This window comes from Erigeron canadensis, chromosome 8 (assembly GCF_010389155.1).
Source record: "Erigeron canadensis isolate Cc75 chromosome 8, C_canadensis_v1, whole genome shotgun sequence".
NCBI classification, from domain to species: Eukaryota; Viridiplantae; Streptophyta; class Magnoliopsida; order Asterales; family Asteraceae; genus Erigeron; species Erigeron canadensis.
The window spans coordinates 38,952,378-38,971,019 of NC_057768.1; the positions used below are offsets into that span (position 1 = coordinate 38,952,378).

General features: G+C 36.4%; 1 protein-coding gene and 1 pseudogene across 1 annotated transcript; one reads left to right on the forward strand and one right to left on the reverse strand.

Annotated features, from left to right (window-relative positions):
* Positions 1 to 299: 299 nt before the first annotated feature.
* Positions 300 to 5,396, reverse strand: LOC122580292 (gamma-glutamylcyclotransferase 2-3). Its single transcript, XM_043752570.1, has 7 exons — positions 5,107 to 5,396; positions 2,309 to 2,362; positions 2,171 to 2,227; positions 2,028 to 2,068; positions 1,874 to 1,942; positions 946 to 1,025; positions 300 to 530 (listed from the first exon to the last, which is right to left on the reverse strand). Exons 1-7 carry the CDS (start codon positions 5,290 to 5,292, stop codon positions 460 to 462), a joined length of 558 nt encoding a protein of 185 aa, XP_043608505.1. The 5' UTR covers positions 5,293 to 5,396; the 3' UTR covers positions 300 to 459.
* A 4,117-nt stretch (positions 5,397 to 9,513) lies between these two features.
* LOC122580443 lies at positions 9,514 to 18,010 on the forward strand (annotated as a pseudogene).
* The last annotated feature ends 632 nt before the right edge of the window (positions 18,011 to 18,642 follow it).

Genomic DNA, 18,642 nt, shown 5'->3' on the forward strand with positions numbered 1-18,642 from the left:
ATGTATATGTTGACAACTTGACCATCCTGAAACAATAAAAACACTCGGGACTGCAAAAGATGAACAATTCATGGTACATTTGGAAAAAGAATTGCAGGTCAATTGATGTGTAAAAGATACTGAATTCCTGAATTTTGAACTTTGCCAGTAGAGAATGTGGCCATTTGATGGCAAATCCTGGAAGAATGCGGGCACTTGCTAGCTACTGTTTGCTGCTAGTGACTCATTACCACTTTAGCTACTAAAGCTCACACAAGTGTGTCATTCTCTTAAACACCCCAAAGGGGTAAACTGGCAACTTCAAAATAAAGTTCTGGTAGCCACTTTAACTCATTAGTACATTATATTATACATGTAATAAACATCTTGAAACGAATATCATGTACCCATTTTTGCAATAATGGATTTAAATATGAATTAATGATGTGATCAATGATCCAAATCGGGTGCCACAATGATTTAGTCCTTGACGCCTACAAGCAACTTCCTTGCTTCATCTGCAATCTTCATAACATGCTCGTCCTTGCATCCTACAAGTACCCACATTCAAACTATGCACATCACTAGAGATTTTTAGGTAAACATGAGTTATTTCGAGTTACTAATTTTCCTCAACTGTCAATCAGGTAATATTAAAGCAGTTACTTAAAAAGGAAGAGGGTGAAAACCGCTCAAGTGCATTTGCAGTTTCCAATGGCATAAGCAATTGGTTACTTTCCTAAATTGAATATTGTTTTTCTAATATATCTTTAACTTCATACTACGTAATCAATATACAGAGGCTCTATGAACAAACAAAAACAAAAAATAAAGTGTTTGAGTAGTCAATAAGCACCCGCTTTGATTTTTCTTTTTAAATCCATGCTTTTGCTCAAACCTGATTTGACCCATTACCCAATCCACCCATTTCATCACCGGACTCCTCAGGGATCTCAAAAGCTTTACCCATATCTAATAGTGTCTTTTCAAGGTTGAAAAGGTAGTCTTTGTTGGGTCCAGAGGGCCCTTCTGCATGAACAATCTGCCTGTAAATGAAAAGATGAAGCCAAAGTAAAACAAAAGTTTAATTCTGAAGCCCAAATAAAACAAAAGTTTAAGTCTGAGACAACCAAGAGTGTAAAAGAGTCCACACACTCTGTATTAAAGTTAGATTACGCAAATATATAACCAACGCCTAAATCCAAACTTGACAGCAGACCATGAGACCAAGCTTGTGAATCGAAAAATGAGAGTATGAGACGATGGACACTTTACATTGAACAGCATTGTGTCAGCAAAACTATTAAGATATCAACATTAAAGGCTTATCATGTCATTCACTAGTATTTATGAGTGATTTCATCTGATGGTTTGATTCACATAACTAAGGAACGCATTCTATATATCTACATAATCTTAGTAAACTAAAACCCCAAAACCATGAATAGATCATATTGGGACAAAGTCTTCAGCATATAAATGAACCAAGTATTCTAAGAGGATATGAAACATGTGTTTTCTTAAAATCTTAATGAAAGAAAGTTCCAAAATGACGCCCTAATAGGGAAAAGTTATTACAAATATCCTTCCCACAGAGATCTGCTAAAAGTGTTTGGGAGACGTTTTGTACGTACAGCCAACATTCCCTCCGTCTTTATAGGTTGTCCAAATTCCACCATAAACAGATAACAGGGGTTGTAAAAAAACGATAAAGTAGATAACATAATAAGGATAACTAAAGTGTCAGGCCCAAGATGACTCATCTAGTACTGATAAAAAACTATTGGCTAGTCCTCTGGAGGTTTGAGTGCTCCTACCAATCGCAAATATATAGCTAGAGGGGTGAGTGGTCAATATATATCTATGAACGCAGGGCAGATAGGAGATTACGTACTTGGCAATCTCTTCTACCGAAGCCGGACCCAAGTAGTTGCTGTTACTCTTGTCTGGTGACCCTATATATCTGGACATTTAAAACACCAATCGGTTATGTTATATTATGATCTGACGGACCTATTGGAATTGAAAAATTGCTCTTGGGGACTTACAACATTACCCCGGTTATAGCTGGTGATGAAGCCGTCACATCCTGAAATGGAATGCAAGAGCATGCATCCACAAAAGCTTGTTTATATCAGGAGAAACATCTCTAAATATGGCCATTGATTATAGAAAACAAGTATAAACTTACTGTGAAGAAATCAACATATGCCTTCTTGTCATATTGCTTCTCCCTTACTTCTAGATACTGAAATTTAACAAGTCAGCTCTACTACTTCATGTATCCAACACAAACACGACTATGATTTTCAGAACAAGATAGCAATACCGTTAATGCCACTTCTTGATCTTCCTTCCTCGACACCTTGTAGGCAGCACCCCACTAAAATACATTGGAAATTCATCAAACATTGGTTAGAATGAAACTAAATTTTTTTAAGAGAAATGCACAGGCGATAAAAATATGGAATGCAAGAACACTCACTTTGTACAAGTTAATAAGTATATGAGAATTCTACAACCAATTGGAGATAACTATTGCATTTGCAAAAGCACAAACAATATACAAGTAGCCTATATTGCTCTTACTAATATAACCGCACAACCAACATCAACAACAATGTCCGATCCCACAAATATGCAGGGTATGAGGGAGGTAAGATGTAGTCGGTCACACCCCTACTCAAAAGTAGAGAGACTACTTTTAAAAAGACCCCTAGCTTTAAAAGTGTTATAACTATTGCACACTGTAAAGACCCCTAGCTTTAAAAGTGTTATAACTATTGCACACTGCAAATACTATGCCTAAAAGGAGTGAGGTTTTTAAGATATATTAATAAGAATTGATTTATTATAGTTTCTTACTTTCTTATTTATCTGAACTGAAATATTGTAAACCCAATTCCATCAAGTTAGTTAAGTATACAATTTGGTTTTCATCTTTAGATACTTCATGCAAATTTATCTCAAAGCACTAGATATCCTTGATACTAGATCCTGGTTTCCAATCAGCAATTGCACCATCACAACAAAGATTTATCAGGGGATATAATATACTACTATAATAACTATTGCACACTGTAAAATACTAGTACAATCTTCTCCTTCTTAACTAAATGTAGCACATACTCAACAATCTCATAGGTCACCCGTGATGGTCCATCATGGAGACCTCAACCTTGAATTGTAGATTACAATTCAAGGTAGATTAAAGCAAATATAAACATATTACATTCTCTTTGAATTGGTGCGCTAACTTTTTAAAAACCATTGGTTAACTTTAGTAACACGAATATCATATCTTGAACACAGAAATATAGATATATTAAAGTATACGACATTTAAAACATAGTTGTCAAAAGCGAAGGCGATGTCAAAGCGCAAAGACCTCAAATAGGGCGAAGGCGAGAGGCGCAAAAAAAGCGCACGCCCGGGAAAAAAAAAGCGCACTAAGTAAATAATTATAAAATATTTATATATAGTGAAAACTAATAGTAAAAGAAAAATCAAATGTCATTTATAAAACCAAATATCATTCAAAAAATACAAACTTTTCAACCAAAAACTTCAAATTATTAGACTATGGTCACTACTCTGTATCTTCTTCCCCCATTTTATATTTTCTCTCTCTTCTTTTATCTTCTTAAACAACTATGGTCACTCATTTTGGCCTAGAAAACATTAGATCTAGCCACGATTTGGCCGGATATTGAATGATTTAGTCGAATGTTGACCCATTTAACCAATTTGATCGCCGTTGACTACCAGAGTTGACCGTTGTTGATCGCCTTTTTCATGGTCGACTTGGGCCTGGGGTTTCAGGCGCTGGAGGTGCGCCTCACCCGCCTTTTGCGCCTAGGCGCAAGAGGCGCTCGCCGTTGACAACACTGATTTAAAATAAATAAACTTAGGGGGCAGTAGAAATTTGGGTTTAAAATTTAGTAAAAATATTCGGGTTGAACCTAATAAGGACCAAATAAACTATCAAAGACATAATAATGGTCTTATTTGTCCAAAAAGTTTATCCATAGACATCGTTCTATATACCTTTTCTCAATCATTACAAGGGACATTGGAAGCACAGATTACCTGATGGGCTGATGCAAGTTAGGATTTCGCAGTTAAATGGATCTCCCACTTAATTGATGGCCTGATTAACAGATCATTGGTACAAGCGTTTCTTTGGTTGTACATAATGGTGAATGGAAGGCTAAATCACATATCAATATATTTGATAATGCTATTCTGCATTTAGTATGCTAAAAAAAGTTTCAGCAATACATGGTATGCATCAAATGTAGGGACTTATCTAATGATTTAGTGTCCAATTGTTACAGGAAAAGTTTTCTCAGTGAACCTTTTCCCCGATTTCTTGCAATAGACCGTGTCTTAAATATAATTAGATTGGTTGTATGTGTTTCCAATTGTAATTCCTCACCAAGGCATGTGACCCTTACACCCTATAGCTGATATACAAAACCGAGGATGACATCCAGTTGTATTATATCATCTATATCTACTAATTTATGCTTTTAATATGTAATGTGTACAACCCAAAAGCTCGAAACAATGGAATGACACAATGCTCTTGAAGCACAACTTAGAACCACGGTGGACAATATTCTAATCTTATTCCTATTGTGGGATGGTTTGTTACCACATGACATGTACGAGTCTCACATCTACTACGCCATGAGAGGGTGAGAGGCTACAACTTCGTACCATTTGTAACACCCAAAGCCCAAAGCAATGCCTTGTAAACACAACTTAAAACCATTGTCGAAATTATTGGAAAAGCCCACAACTTTAGAGTTATATAGTGCTCAAAATGTCTAGTCTTATTCACGAGACGGGCTACTATTATATAATGCTTCCATCACTTCTTGTTCTTTTCTTATAACTCCAACATTACATATCACATAATTATTCACATTACATACCAATCTGTTCTACTGTGTCATGATATATATATATATAAATGTTATGTTCTACTTTATAAATATATATATATATATATATATATATATATATATATATATAAAAGTTCACGGGTACCCTGGATCAAGTGAATAAAAAAAAATTAAAAACAAAAAAAAAGGAGAAAGGAAAAGGACGAAAGAAACTAACACAGATATGGCCAGGAGCAGGTTCCAAAGTAACAGTTCTTCCAGGGTATTCAGGAGTGCCTCTGTGATCAGTACTTCCTTGATAGAAAACACGTCGATAGTCTTTTATGAAACCCACAACCCGCTCGTCATATTCAAACCCGGCTTTCCAGATTAAAGATCCGTACCCGAATACCCACATCACCATTTTTATCTTGCGCACTATGTACTCTTCTTCTTCTTGTATTCTGCTTTAACAACGATATTTAGGAGTTTATCATAGGGGGAATTTGGAAGGGAAATAAAAGTAACACTTGTAATTTTTTGTTTATGGAAATGTAAATATTTTTTTGTAAAGTTAGTTTGACGGGCCAGTAATTTTAACTAGCAATTTACTATACCTTTAACACCTTTCTCATGAAAATGTGAATATAAGCGTCAAATTTTTTACATATTAATTTTTTAATAATTTTTAAATAAAAAATAAATACACGACAGATTTTATGAATAAATAAATTAATATTTGAGCATTTTTATATTTATCCCCATTTTTTTATTTATGAGTATGTAACATGTGTTTGAAATTACACAATAAAATAAAAAGGTATAATATATAATTTTTGGGTTTTGTTAATAACAACTTTTAGAATTGTCAGTAATAATTAAAAAGATATCTTCAAGGATAGATAATTAGATACATTATATTTTCAGTTGTTCAGTATTATTTAGTGTTTATTTTATATTATTTATAAAATCATTATCAATCAAGGATGATAAAATAAATGAGAGTACATATAACGTATATAAATTTATTTGAAAACCTCATATTTTGTTATATAAATGTTATTAAGAAATTAATATACATACAAAATTCATATTATTAATAACTTTTTTTTCTGAGAAGTTCATATTATTAATAACTAATTTATAATGTTTTGTGTGATTAAAATTCTTGATAATTTAAGTCATATTATATATCATTTATTAAATGATTTTATTATTAGAAATTAAAATGTTAAGTTGATTATTAAATGTGATAACTAAAAAAAGGTTTGTTAAACGAACCCTGCGGGTCTATACTTTTTAGCGAAAAATTTAACTAAATACTTAATTTATAGTAATTATTATATTTTGTATTATCAAATTGAGAAAACTTTTTTTTTAAAATTTTTATCACTAATTACAAAAACTTCAACTTATAATATCTATATATACATTAAATATTTTTATTTTCATATACTATTGAAACTATATCCAATCTTAAATTTATAATGAGTACAGGGGTGAGTTATTTTGAAAACTACTAAAAAAAAAACGTGAGAACCAATCTCAGCCCTTCATTCATCAAGATCGGAAAGGGCATGTTTGTCATTATTAAAAAAGTTGTTCAGCACTCTCTTTCTCTCTCCTCTTATTAAATAAAAAAATATCAAAATTATTAAAAAACCTTTATCTCACAAACCGTACATCGTTAGACGGAAAAAAAGCATTGGTAGTCTTGAAATTTCAACCTTTTTCATTAGAGATGCGATTTGATATACTTTTGACGACTTTTTAAATTCCGTTTTTTTCCCATCACGTTTATCCTACACATGTGTAAGTACAATCTACACATGTGTAAGAAAGACTTGGAGCTGGTGAGTTGTATAACCTGCCAATGGGTAAGTACAACCCACACATGGGTAAGTTACTTATAAAGTTTAAAAATAATGAGGACGCATTGCAAAATCCTAAATACTAAACCCTAAAGCTTAATTTCTAATCCGAGGGGGAAGCTACTTTCTAAAAACCCAGAAAAATCTAAACCCTAAATGTTAAACCCTAAAAACCTAAGACGGATGACGGTTCCCACTATAGGGTTTATGGTTTGAAGCCCGAGGGTTAGCCTCGGCTAACCCTCGACCTTCAAACCCTAAACCGTAGAGCGGGTACACGGTACGCTTTAGGGTTTAAGGTTTGAAGTTGTAGAGTTAGCCGAGGCTAACCCTACAACTTCAAACCCTAAAGCTTAATTGCTTATCCTAGAGGGAAGCTACATTCTAAAACCCTGAAAAATCTAAACCCTAAATGCTAAACCCTAAAAACCTAAAAAGGATGAGGGTTTTCACTCTAGGGTTTAGGGTTTGGTTAGCCTATCGGCTATTCAAACCCTAAAACCTAGAGCGGGATGTATTAGGGGTAAGTACAACTTGCCCATGGTAAGTACAACTTACACATGTATAAGATGAACGTGGTGGAAAAAAAAGCAAAAATTTAAAAGTCGTCAAAAGTATAGCGAATCGCATATCTAATGAAAGAGGACGAAATTCTAAGACTACCCATGCTTTTCTTTTCGTTTAACGATTTACGGTTTGTGAGATAAAAGTTTTTTAGTGAATTAAATAAAATTTTATTAAAGTAAGAGAGAGAAAAAAAAGAAACTGACGAAAATACCCCTCTAGTGTTGAGAGGGGTTTTTTATTTTTAATCTTGTCCATCCATTTTTTTTGATCCAAGGGTGTAGAGGAGTTCTTAGGTTCTTTTTTTTAAGAGTTCTCAAATAACCGCTCCTCAATGAGTATATCTGTAAATAAACATATCGATATATACAACTACTTTAAAATGTTTAATACAGTTGTTTAACTTAACTATATATAAGAGATAAAATAAAATGAGTTAAAAAAATAACGAGATAACAATATATATAATATAATACTTAAATATATATTCGTAATATTTTAACGTGTAGTCATTTACCGCATAATAAAGCTCATCTAAGCCATATAAAGTGTACGAGAAAAAGTACTCGCGTGTTGCGGCGGTAAGATGAAGGGGTGATAGATTATAGAGTGTAATAGTTCATAGGAGGTGATGGGTCATAGAATGTGATAGTTAAATGTCTTATCCGTACGGGCTCCACCCTCGGATTTAAAAGTTCGTCGAAAGTATATCGAATGACATCTCTAATGAAAGAACACGAATTTTAAGAACACCCATATAATTTTTATAATTTATCAATGTACGGTTTTTGAATTAAGTAATTAAAGGGATAAAATGATTTATGCGGGAGAGAGAAATATGAGTGGTTGAGATTTGAGAAGAATGATGAAAATAAGTGGTTGAGATTTAGGTGACAGGAGTATTTTGAGGTTTAACTACTTAAAGTTGAAAAAATTGAGAGAACAAATGCTTTTTTAATGGCAAATATAGGCTCAAGGGCATGCTTCTTCATATACCCAACTCTAATTTCATAGAAAACCAATTATGAGAAAACCCTGTCTCTATTCCCGTGAACATTTTTGCTCACACCATGATTTAAACTCAAGACCTCTCCACCATCTACCAATTCATCTATTGATAATTGATTAACAAATATTTTATAATGTAGTAAAGATAAGGAAATATTCATTTTTATCAAGTAATGTTTTTAAAGTTTAATGGTCTAACCGATTAGTTCAATCATTTTTGGCAATCAACCTAGTTCAATTTTTTTTTTCTTCTTTTCTTTTGAAAGGTGTGAATATTCGTAGTGGAATGTGTAATATACGTTGTTTTAATCAGGTCCGTTTTAAAAAATCCCTTCACCTCCGATACGTAGTTCAATTAAAAATTAGTTTCAAATCATTGGTCCTTCAAGCAGGAGATTCAAATGTACTCTCTTTGTAGTCCATGGCTGTAGCGGAAGTATGGTCCAACTTTATTATATTTAATTTACCATCTTTTACCTTTTATTTGGTGTTTTAAAAATGGGAAAAGTGAGTGTTAGGTAGTTGCTACACACCTAACTTAGGTGAAAAACCTCTTACATAATATATTTTAATATTTTTTCAATGATTAATTAATAATAGGACTTCATGAATTTTATGGAATAAAGAAATAATATGTGAGGAGGTTTTTACTCAAATTGAACGTAAGACAATCCCACCTTTAATTTCACTTTTGAAAAATGCATCCAATTGACTCATCCACCAAAGACTAGTCTTGAAATGATACCGTTGCATTCAAAAAAAAAAACACAAAGGTAAACGTTCGTCCCTGCAGGAACGAAGCACCCGGACGAGTGAGGCGAACGAGAGGGGGATGAGTCCCACTCAACGGTGTAGACTCGTCCCTGTGAGTCGAACGAGCGAAAAAACGTACCATTGGATACCTTCTTAGTACGTTGTCATAATCAATAACCAAATTGTATGGTCCGTAGCATTTCCTTCTTCTATTTGTGCATGTGCCTTTATCTCTTCCACTTTGTAGAATATATCCAAAAGGAGAGCAAATAAACTGCAGAGTGGGCCGGGCCGATGAGCCTATATTATATATAATATATGGGATGCATGCAAATTAAAACCTTCCCACACCTTTACATATATAAAGAACAAAAACACGTCACCTCAGATATATAGTTTAGTTTATTAATTCGCTTGTATTTGTTTGACACATAGTATATAACATAATTATGGAAGCCGCCATAAACAACTTTCACATGAATATCGGTGATGGATAATCAAGCTATATATGCCAACAACTCGTTTCTTCAGGTCTCTACTACTACTCTTATTATTTCAGTATTTTGTTGCTGATTATAGTGTCAGTTGCTGTATGTAATAATCATAATTAACTTGATATTAATTAAGGAATTATTTTAAGTTAAGCTAAATTGCGAGAGTGGAGGGCTAGCATGCCACGTTTAACTCCATTCACTCTTACGGGAGGACGGGTCATAATGCACGGGGACAATTAATGTATGCCCCTAATTGTTAGCCCTATTTTGGTATCTAAATCGATCCACAATAAAACATATACTCGTATATTTTTTTAGACTCGAACTTCTTCTGTCTGGAATTGAAAGAATCAAATTCTTTATTATGAATTTAAGTAAACAAACATGCATGAATATAATTAAAGGTGGTTTTCGTTTTTCTACAAATATTCATAAAATCACAAACACAAATATTGTAACTATTAATAATGTGAACATGTTTTTAATTAAGTTTGAGTCAATGTACATTTTTAAAGGATACAATGCATGGCCAGAACGTACAATTTGTACGTAGCTAGCTAGCTTCTTTGTTGCCTAAAAAGTGTCTGATAGAATGAAATGCGCCTTATGCGTCCATAGAAAACTATCATAAAAGAAGTGTTTCCTTCCTTAAAGCACACAATCAAAGGCCGGTATGGATGAGGTGGTTTTCTGTCAATGCTTCAAGATGGCAGATTTAGGATATGGTGCTCCTCCGCTCCAGCCACAACACACTATTGGGTGCATCTAACATTATTGATATAGTCTGTGATGAGGTATGTATCGAAAAGAACATTAGTAAAGCTCCACAATTTCAAGTGTGGTTGAATGACCTTTTCGAAAATGATTTTAATACTCGTACCATTTTCAAGATGTTACCAAAATTTTATGCAAATCTTAAACAGAAGAGCTAGGGGAGAAGATTTTGGCCCTTGTTTTGTTTCCGCCGTACGTTCCTGGTCCTTTTTATGGTAGACTTTTTCCGGATGAAAGTATACACCTTGTGCATTCCTAGCTCTTCTAGTCTTCACTGGCTTTCACAGGTCTACAAACTATTTCTTAATTATATATACACACATATGTACATACATACAAACACTAATCAAACTGTTTTTTGGTGCTAATTAGTCCTTTCATTAATATGCATTATTAGGTACCTAAAGGTCTTGAAAACAATACAACAAATGTTTACATATATGGCCAAAACAAGTCCTCCGAATGTGTTTGTAGCATATAGAAATCAATTTCGTAACGACTTCACAAACTTTTTACAAATGCGCTCTCAGGAAATAGTACGTGGCGGTCGCATGGTTTTAACACTTATCGGTCGGAAAATGGCTGATCCAGCGACCGACGATTAATGTTGTTATCTATCTTTGGAGTCAAATGGCACAATCACTTCGTGAATTGCTCAAAGAGGTATAACAATCAACCAGCTAGCAAGTATATGTTTTATTTTTGTACTTGTTAAATTAGATTTGATATTCATCTGATCCGGCCCATTTATGTTTATGCAATAGGGGCAGATTCAGCAATCACTACTAAACGCATTCAATGTCCTGTATTATAATCCATGCGAGGATGAAGTCAATTAGAATATTGTTTGTACAATGGATTAGCTTAAAGGATTTGGAAGTGTTTGATGGGTTGGACAGCGATTCCCTGTTGATAGGAGTCTTCCTCCCTTTTACGCCGGTTTAGTTATGTTTAGATCTCTTAGGGTTTTGCCCGTGGATCGTGTATGTGTTTTAGGGTTTTTCCCGTAGTAGGCATCATGATAATGATTAGGGTTTTTCCTCTTTTATAGCTGCTTTTTCGTGGAGAATAAGTCTCTCACGCGTCTTTTATCTTTGGTAACGATCTTCTTTATTTAAGGAAGTGATATGATCGTATCTTTTCGTGTTTATCTTCTTTTCCCCAGGCTATGTGATATCCTGGGTGACCTTTAAGCCTACCTAGGGTGAGGCTTTATTCTGGGTGACGGTGAGTACACCATCAAGCCCCCCAGACTAATAATATGATATGCCAAGATCATGTTGTTAGTCTTAGCAGAAGATGTAATGCTAGCCATCCTTCCCCCTACTTATGGGGGGTTCGTGACTTATTCCCCAAGTAGGGTTTTTCGGGCCGTGTATATCACTTCGAAGAATAAGGGATTTGATTTGATCTTCTTTCCTAAGATATAGGATTCTTGATAAATGCAAATCTTTTCCTTGTATATCGAGAGTGAAACGTACCCTTCAAGCGTACCCTGCGTGTTTGCATCTGGGAGTCCACTGTCTTTCAGAAGGCTGTTGAGAGGGACGATTTCGTACGAAAACGAATCTTGAATGGCCCTTCTTGCAAATTGTCGATAGTGCATCCCGTATCCCTATATAAGGTAAGCATTTGGATTCGGGGTTTTGTTTTTCACTTTTGTTGATAGATTCCATAAATAAATAAATGAAGTGGGGTTATCGAAAAAAGAGGAGTGTTTTCTGCAAGCATGGCCGGATAAAGACTATTGGCCAGAAGTTTAAGCTCGGTGCTAGGTCGTATGTGGATATGATAAAAATTCGCCGATTGGAGTCGGATCTGGAAATCTTCAAGCGGCATTCTGAAGGTTGTGGCACGTCCGTTGGTTTTGCCTCTGTTTCTTCCGACAATTGCTCCTCCGATGTTCAAAATTTGAAGCGAGCTCTAGATATTAAAGATATCCAGCTGCAGACCGCTCGAGATGGGATGGTGAATAGAGAAAATCAGCTGCAGCTTCTTCGTTCCGATCTATCAACTCTGCAGGTGAAGTATAAGAAGGTAATGACAAAAGTAATTCCTTTTGTACACCACTTGACCAAGGTGAATCCGTTTTCCGGGAAGTCTCTTGTCGACCAAGCTGCTTGTGAAGATTTTGATATTTATAAAATATGCCCGGATTCGTCGGTTGGGTCATAGTCATGTTCTCGGATTCTTCATCCGATTTTTAGGTTTTGTACTCGGATTCTTCATCCGGTTTTTGGTTTGTTTTTTTTTCTTTTGTACCCGGATTCTTCATCCGGTATTAGTGGTATACTCGGATTCTTCATCCGGTTTTTATCGGGTGTTTTATTACCCGTTTCGTAATATTAGCTGTTGGAGCTGTCATCTTTTGCCTTGGTTGTTGTTGGATTCCTATCACCATATATGCCAATCAACTGTCTTGACGGCTTCATCAATGTCTTAGTTGTATTCATGAGCTTGTATCGTACCCTATATCATTGTGGGAGTTACAATATTTGCCTTTTTCCTCTTTCACTCATATTTACCTTTTTCAGGATTTTGTTGTATGCACTTGCTTTTTCAGCAGTTAGGCATATGCTTTGATAAAATCATAGGAGTATGATTTTGAAATGCCATTGCCTTGTTTGGCGTTTTTGGGCATGCATTCTGTTATAGTCATGACTTTATTATAATATGCTTTGCCTTTTTTGGCTTTTCGAAATTATGTGTGAGGTTGCGATCCTTCTTCACCATGAATCATACTTTTTATACACTGGAGGGTTTGTAGCCCGTCCTTGTATTAGTCCGGTAGGCGTCCCCACCATTCTTTAATAGTGTACTTTAATAGGATATTTTGTAAGAGTTGGAGATCTTCTCTCCTTTTCTCTTGTTCAACAATAGAGTATTTATTTGCACATAAGAGTTGAAGATCTTCTCTCCTTTTCTCTTTTTATTTAGGCATATACATATATATTATATATATATTTGTTAAACAATAAAACTTACGCAGATTTGTTGCGTTCCATGTCCTGTCGACAGGGTTGCCATCTGTCGTTGAAAGCTTGTACGCACCATTTCCGATGACTTTATCAACTTTGTATGGTCCTTCCCACGTTGGCCCCATTTTCCTCAGGTATTCTACCTGGCTTGAGCTGTTGAGCCTAAGGACGTAATCATCGACTTTGAAGCTGTCTGGGTGAACTTTTTTGTTGTAATATTTCTGAATTCTTTGCTTATATGCAGCCTCTCTTATTGAAGCAATTTCTCTTCTTTCCTCTAAGAGGTCGAGGTTTATATGCATTTCTGTGTTATTGTCTTCTTCATTGACGTTTGTCGTTCGACATGTGGAGACTTGTATTTCCGCAGGTAAGACTGCTTTTGATCCAAAGGCTAGGGAGAATGGGGTTTCCCCATTGCTTTGCTTGGGTGTTGTACGATGTGCCCAGAGTACCAATGGTAATTCATCCACCCAGCCACTATGGCTACGTCCCAGCCTTTTTTCCATGCCTTTCACAATCTGTTTGTTGATTGCTTCTACTTGTCCATTCCCTTGTGGGTGATATACTGATGTGAAGGATTGCTTTATGTTTAGCCTTTGACACATTTCTGTGAATGTACCCTCTGCAAATTGTTTTCCATTATCTGAGACTATCATTTGTGGTAACCCAAATCGGTATATTATATATTCCCAAACGAAATTCTTAATTGTTTTTCCATTTATTGTTGCCACAGGTTTTGCTTCTACCCATTTTGTGAAATAATCAATAGCCACAATTAGAAACTTTACCTTTCCTGGTGCTTTTGGTAGTGGCCTCACTATGTCAATTCCCCACTTTGTAAATGGCCATGCAGATGTTACCGATGTCATATCTTGCTTTGGTAGCCTAGGGACGTTTGCGTGCAGTTGACATGCTTCACAATTTTGCAAAAGCTTGGCTGCATCTCTGTGCATTGATGGCCAAAAATACCCTAGGCGTAGCGCTTTTGTCGCCACTGACCTGGGTCCCGCGTGTAGTCCACAGATTCCTTCATGAATTTCAAAAATTATTGTTTCTGCCTGTTTGGGTCCCACACAGTGTAACCATGGGGTCAAAAATGCCTTCTTGTAAAGGTTCCCCTCCATCAACTTGTATTGTGGAGCTTTGATTCTTATTTTTCTTGCTTCGCTTTCATCTTCTGGCAATATTCCGCTCACCAAATATTCAATTATCGTTGTCATCCAGTTTTTTCCTTCTTCTTTAACTAAATCATGCACCCGCTTTTCGTATATGGATCTTTCTTTCTATTAGTACTTTCTTCCCCAGGTGTTCAAATGTTAACGAGGCTAGCTTGCTTAGAGCATCAGCTTTTTTGTTTTGATTTCTTCGTATGTGCTCGATGCCGAAGCTTTCAAATTGCTCGATTAATTCCTTTGTTTTTCCCAAATATAGCCTTATGATCTCTCCCTTGGCTTCGTATTCACCTTTTACTTGGTTGGCTACGAGCTGGGAGTCCACGAAAGCTTTGATACTTCTGATTTTCATGTCTTTGGCCAGGTCCAATCCTGCTATCAATGCCTCGTATTCTGCTTCATTGTTCGTTGTTTCGAACTCAAATCTTAGGGCATATGTGTATTCTTGCTTGTCTGGGCTTACTAGGCGTATTCCGGCCTCGCAGCCTTCTGAACTTGATGCTCCGCCAGTGTATAATTCCCAGGTTTCAGAGTCTGCTTCCCCAGTCACTGTGAGTGTCGTGGAGTGAGTTACTGAATTTCCTATTTCCCTTATTTCAGTAATGAAGTCTGCTAGGATCTGTCCTTTGACTGTGTGCCTTGCCTTATACTCGATATCATATGCTCCTAGCTCAATTGCCCGATTTGCCATTCTTCTGGATTTTTCTGGTTTTGTTAAAATTTGTCTCAGCGGTTTGTCTGAGAGTACCACAATTGGATGCCCTTGGAAGTACCTGCGTAGTCTTCTTGCTGCGTGAATAAGTGCTAACACAAGCTTCTCCATCTCTGGGTAGTTTGCTTCTGCTCCTTGCAGTATCCTGCTTACGAAGTAGATTGGCATTTGTTTCCTGTCCCTTTCTGTTAATAGGACTGCGCTTACGCATTTGGCGGAGGCTGCGAGATATATGTACAAGGTCTCTCCTTTCCTTGGGGATGTCAAGGTGGGGAGTTCTGCTATGTGCTTTTTCATTTGTTCAAATGCTTCGTCAGCCTCCTTTGTCCATTCGAATCCTTTTTTGGCCCCGCAGTTCTTTAGTGTTTTGAAAAATGGCAATTGCCTATCCGCTCCTTTTGAGAGAAAGCGACTTAATGCTGCGAATTTGCCGTTTAGGCTTTGTACCTCTTTTACTGTCTTTGGAGCTGGTAGTTCGAGTATCTTGTTTACCTTAGATGGGTTTGCTTGGATTCCCCTATCCGAGATATAGTACCCTAGGAACTTCCCAGCCTCTATTCCAAAAGAGCATTTTTGGGGGTTGAGCTTCATTTTTATCTTTCGCAGTGTTTCGAAGGTTTCTTGAATGTCTGCAAGTAGTTCTTCCTCCGTTCTGCTTTTGATGACCATGTCATCTACGTAGACCTCTAGGTTTCTCCCGATTTGCTTGTGGAAAGCTTTGTCTACGAGTCGTTGATAGGTTGCTCCTGCGTTTTTTAGCCCAAATGGCATCTTTGTGTAGCAGAATATTCCTTTGCTTGTATGAAAAAATGTATTTTCTTCATCTTCTTTAGCCATTTGTATTTGATGGTATCCTTTATAGGCATCTAGGAAGCACTTCCATTTATGTTCTGCTAAAGATTCAACTTTCCAGTCTATTTCTGGTAGTGGATAACAATCTTTTGGACATGCCTTATTTATATCTGTGAAGTCTACACACATTCTCCAGCCTCCGTCTCCTTTCTTTACCATTACTGGGTTTGCGATCCACGTAGGGTACGTGGCTTCTCTTATGATTCTGGCTTTCACAAGCTCGTTTACTTCCTTGCATGCTGCCTCATCTCTGTCATTTGATAAACTTCTTTTCTTTTGCTTTACAGGTTCCATGCTTTTTCATTCATTCAACCTGTGTTCCGTAACAAAGGTCTATTCCCCTAGGGTGAGTACCCTGGGGACCCCTGTCATATCCGCGTATTCCCATGTGAATATATCGATGTTTTGTTGTAATAATTTGAGTAACTTCTTTTTGAAATCTTCTGGCAGCCCCTTCCCTATGGTAATTAATTGATCAGGAAAGGCTGGGTTCACAAGTACCTTGTCATTATCCTGAGCCTGATCGCTCTGGCTGGGTGTCTTCACTTCTTCTGGTTCCTCCTTTGATTTTTTGACCTCACTAATTTGTTTTGTCTGGTCATAACTTGATTTTATCATTCCGACGCCTGATTTCGTTTAGAATAGTACCATGGCGTGGACTGTGGAAGGTACCATCTCCATTCGTTGTATTGCTGGTCTTCCCAAGAGAAGGTTGTATGGTGAGGGTGCTCGTACTACAGTGAAATCTAGGGTTTCCGTCCGTGCAAACGGAGGGTTCCCCAGGATAACATCGAGATCTATTTCCCCCAGGGGCCATACGCGGTTTCCGGCGAATCCTGAGAGTGGGCCTGTAGGGTTTGTCAATTTTGCCTTTATTGTTTCTGGTAATTGCAGGAAGCAATGTTCATAAATAATGTCGCATTCGCTTCCATTATCGATATATACTCTTCGTACTGAGATATCGAATATTTGTGCTTGTATTATTAACGGATCTTTGCCGGCTTTTTTGTCTCCCAAAGCTAGAAAACATAGATCTCTTGAATGGATTTGCGAGTCTTCTGGATCTTTTCGTTTCATGCTTGCTTTATTAGGATCTTTGTCGGCATACATTATCGAGATCTGAGTATCGAAACAGGGAATCTGACTGTTTTTTTTATTTTTGTGAGAAAAATTTTCCGAATTTTGACCTTTTTTGGTGCAAAACTTTCTGGATTTTAACCTTTTTTTATGCAGGTTGTGGTGATGAGTAGCGATTGTCCCGAGGATGGCGCCAATTGTTTGTACAATGGATTAGGTTAAAGGATTTGGAAGTGTTTGATGGGTTGAACGGCGATTCCCTGTCTTCCTCCCTTGTATGTCGGTTTAGTTATGTTTAGATCTTTTAGGGTTTTGCCCGTGGATCGTGTATGTGTTTTAGGGTTTTTCCCGTAGTAGGCATCATGATAATGATTAGGGTTTTCCCCCTGTTATAGCTGCTTGTTCGTGGAGAATAAGTCTCTCACGCGTCTTTTATCTTTGGTAACGATCTCCTTTATTTAAGGAAGTGATATGATCGTATCTTTTCGTGTTTATCTTTTTTTCCCCAGGCTATGTGATATCCTGGGTGACCTTTAAGCCTACCTAGGGTGAGGCTTTATTCTGGGTGACAGTGGGTACACCATCAAATATAACTCAAAATGATGGATCATTTTCTCTCTACACCTTGAATATATACTTTTCAAGTTAACTGGGATTCATATGACACGGATTACATCAATACAAAAGATACTAACGATCTCAACCGCACCCATGCGATAAATGTAGCAAAAACTGCAACGGCTGCTACATAACCGTTGTTGACGTCTCATTTTGGGAGTTCCATCATTAACGAGTTAGTTAACAAGTTTGAAAGGCATGTAGCCGAACACTTAGCTATTAAGAAAACTAGACACTTTAATTTCGTCATTTCCCTGATAAGAAAGTGAATTCTGTAATCGAGTACACGCGGTATATTGTGATTCTGAACCAGGGGCGGAGATAGCATGGGGCAGCGGTGGCAACTGCCCCCGTTAAGTTTCGAAAAACGTATATATTTCAAATAACTAATCTTTGCCCCTACACATATATAAAAGTAATGATGACTAATACAATAAGATCCTCTTGTAGCCTAGTCGTTTTCACGGTGACTTGGAAGTATGGGGTTTGGAGTTCGATCATTGCTTGCTACCACTACTACAAATTTACAACAATAGAGACCGGTTATTCTTTAAAAATATGGTCTCTAAACCTATAAAAGTATAGAGACCGGTTACTTGAGTATAGAAAAACTGGTCTCTAAACTTAAAGACCATATTTTCTATAAGAAAGTGGTCTCGATGTATTCATATTTTGTATAACTAGATATTTCGTATTTCTCATGTCTAACAATATAACAATATACTATTTCTTTTAACTTTTCTCTAGAAATCAACTCTCATCCATCACTTCCCCTAACCTCAACTCCCACCTACAACAAATTGTAGATCTTGTTTCCATCCTCTCTTTTTTATCTTTACAAATCATGGATTTTGCTTTTTTTTCAACCAGATCAATCTAAGATAGTTATGGTTTTGGCAAG

Coding starts and splice junctions, on each gene's coding strand:
- LOC122580292 (XM_043752570.1), bottom strand. CDS start 5,292: ATGGTGATGTGGGTATTCGGGTACGGATCTTTAATCTGGAAAGCCGGG. Junction 2,228..2,308: donor ATCAAGAAGTGGCATTAACG/GTATTGCTATCT, acceptor GTTAAATTTCAG/TATCTAGAAGTAAGGGAGAA. Junction 2,069..2,170: donor CATATGTTGATTTCTTCACA/GTAAGTTTATAC, acceptor ATTCCATTTCAG/GATGTGACGGCTTCATCACC.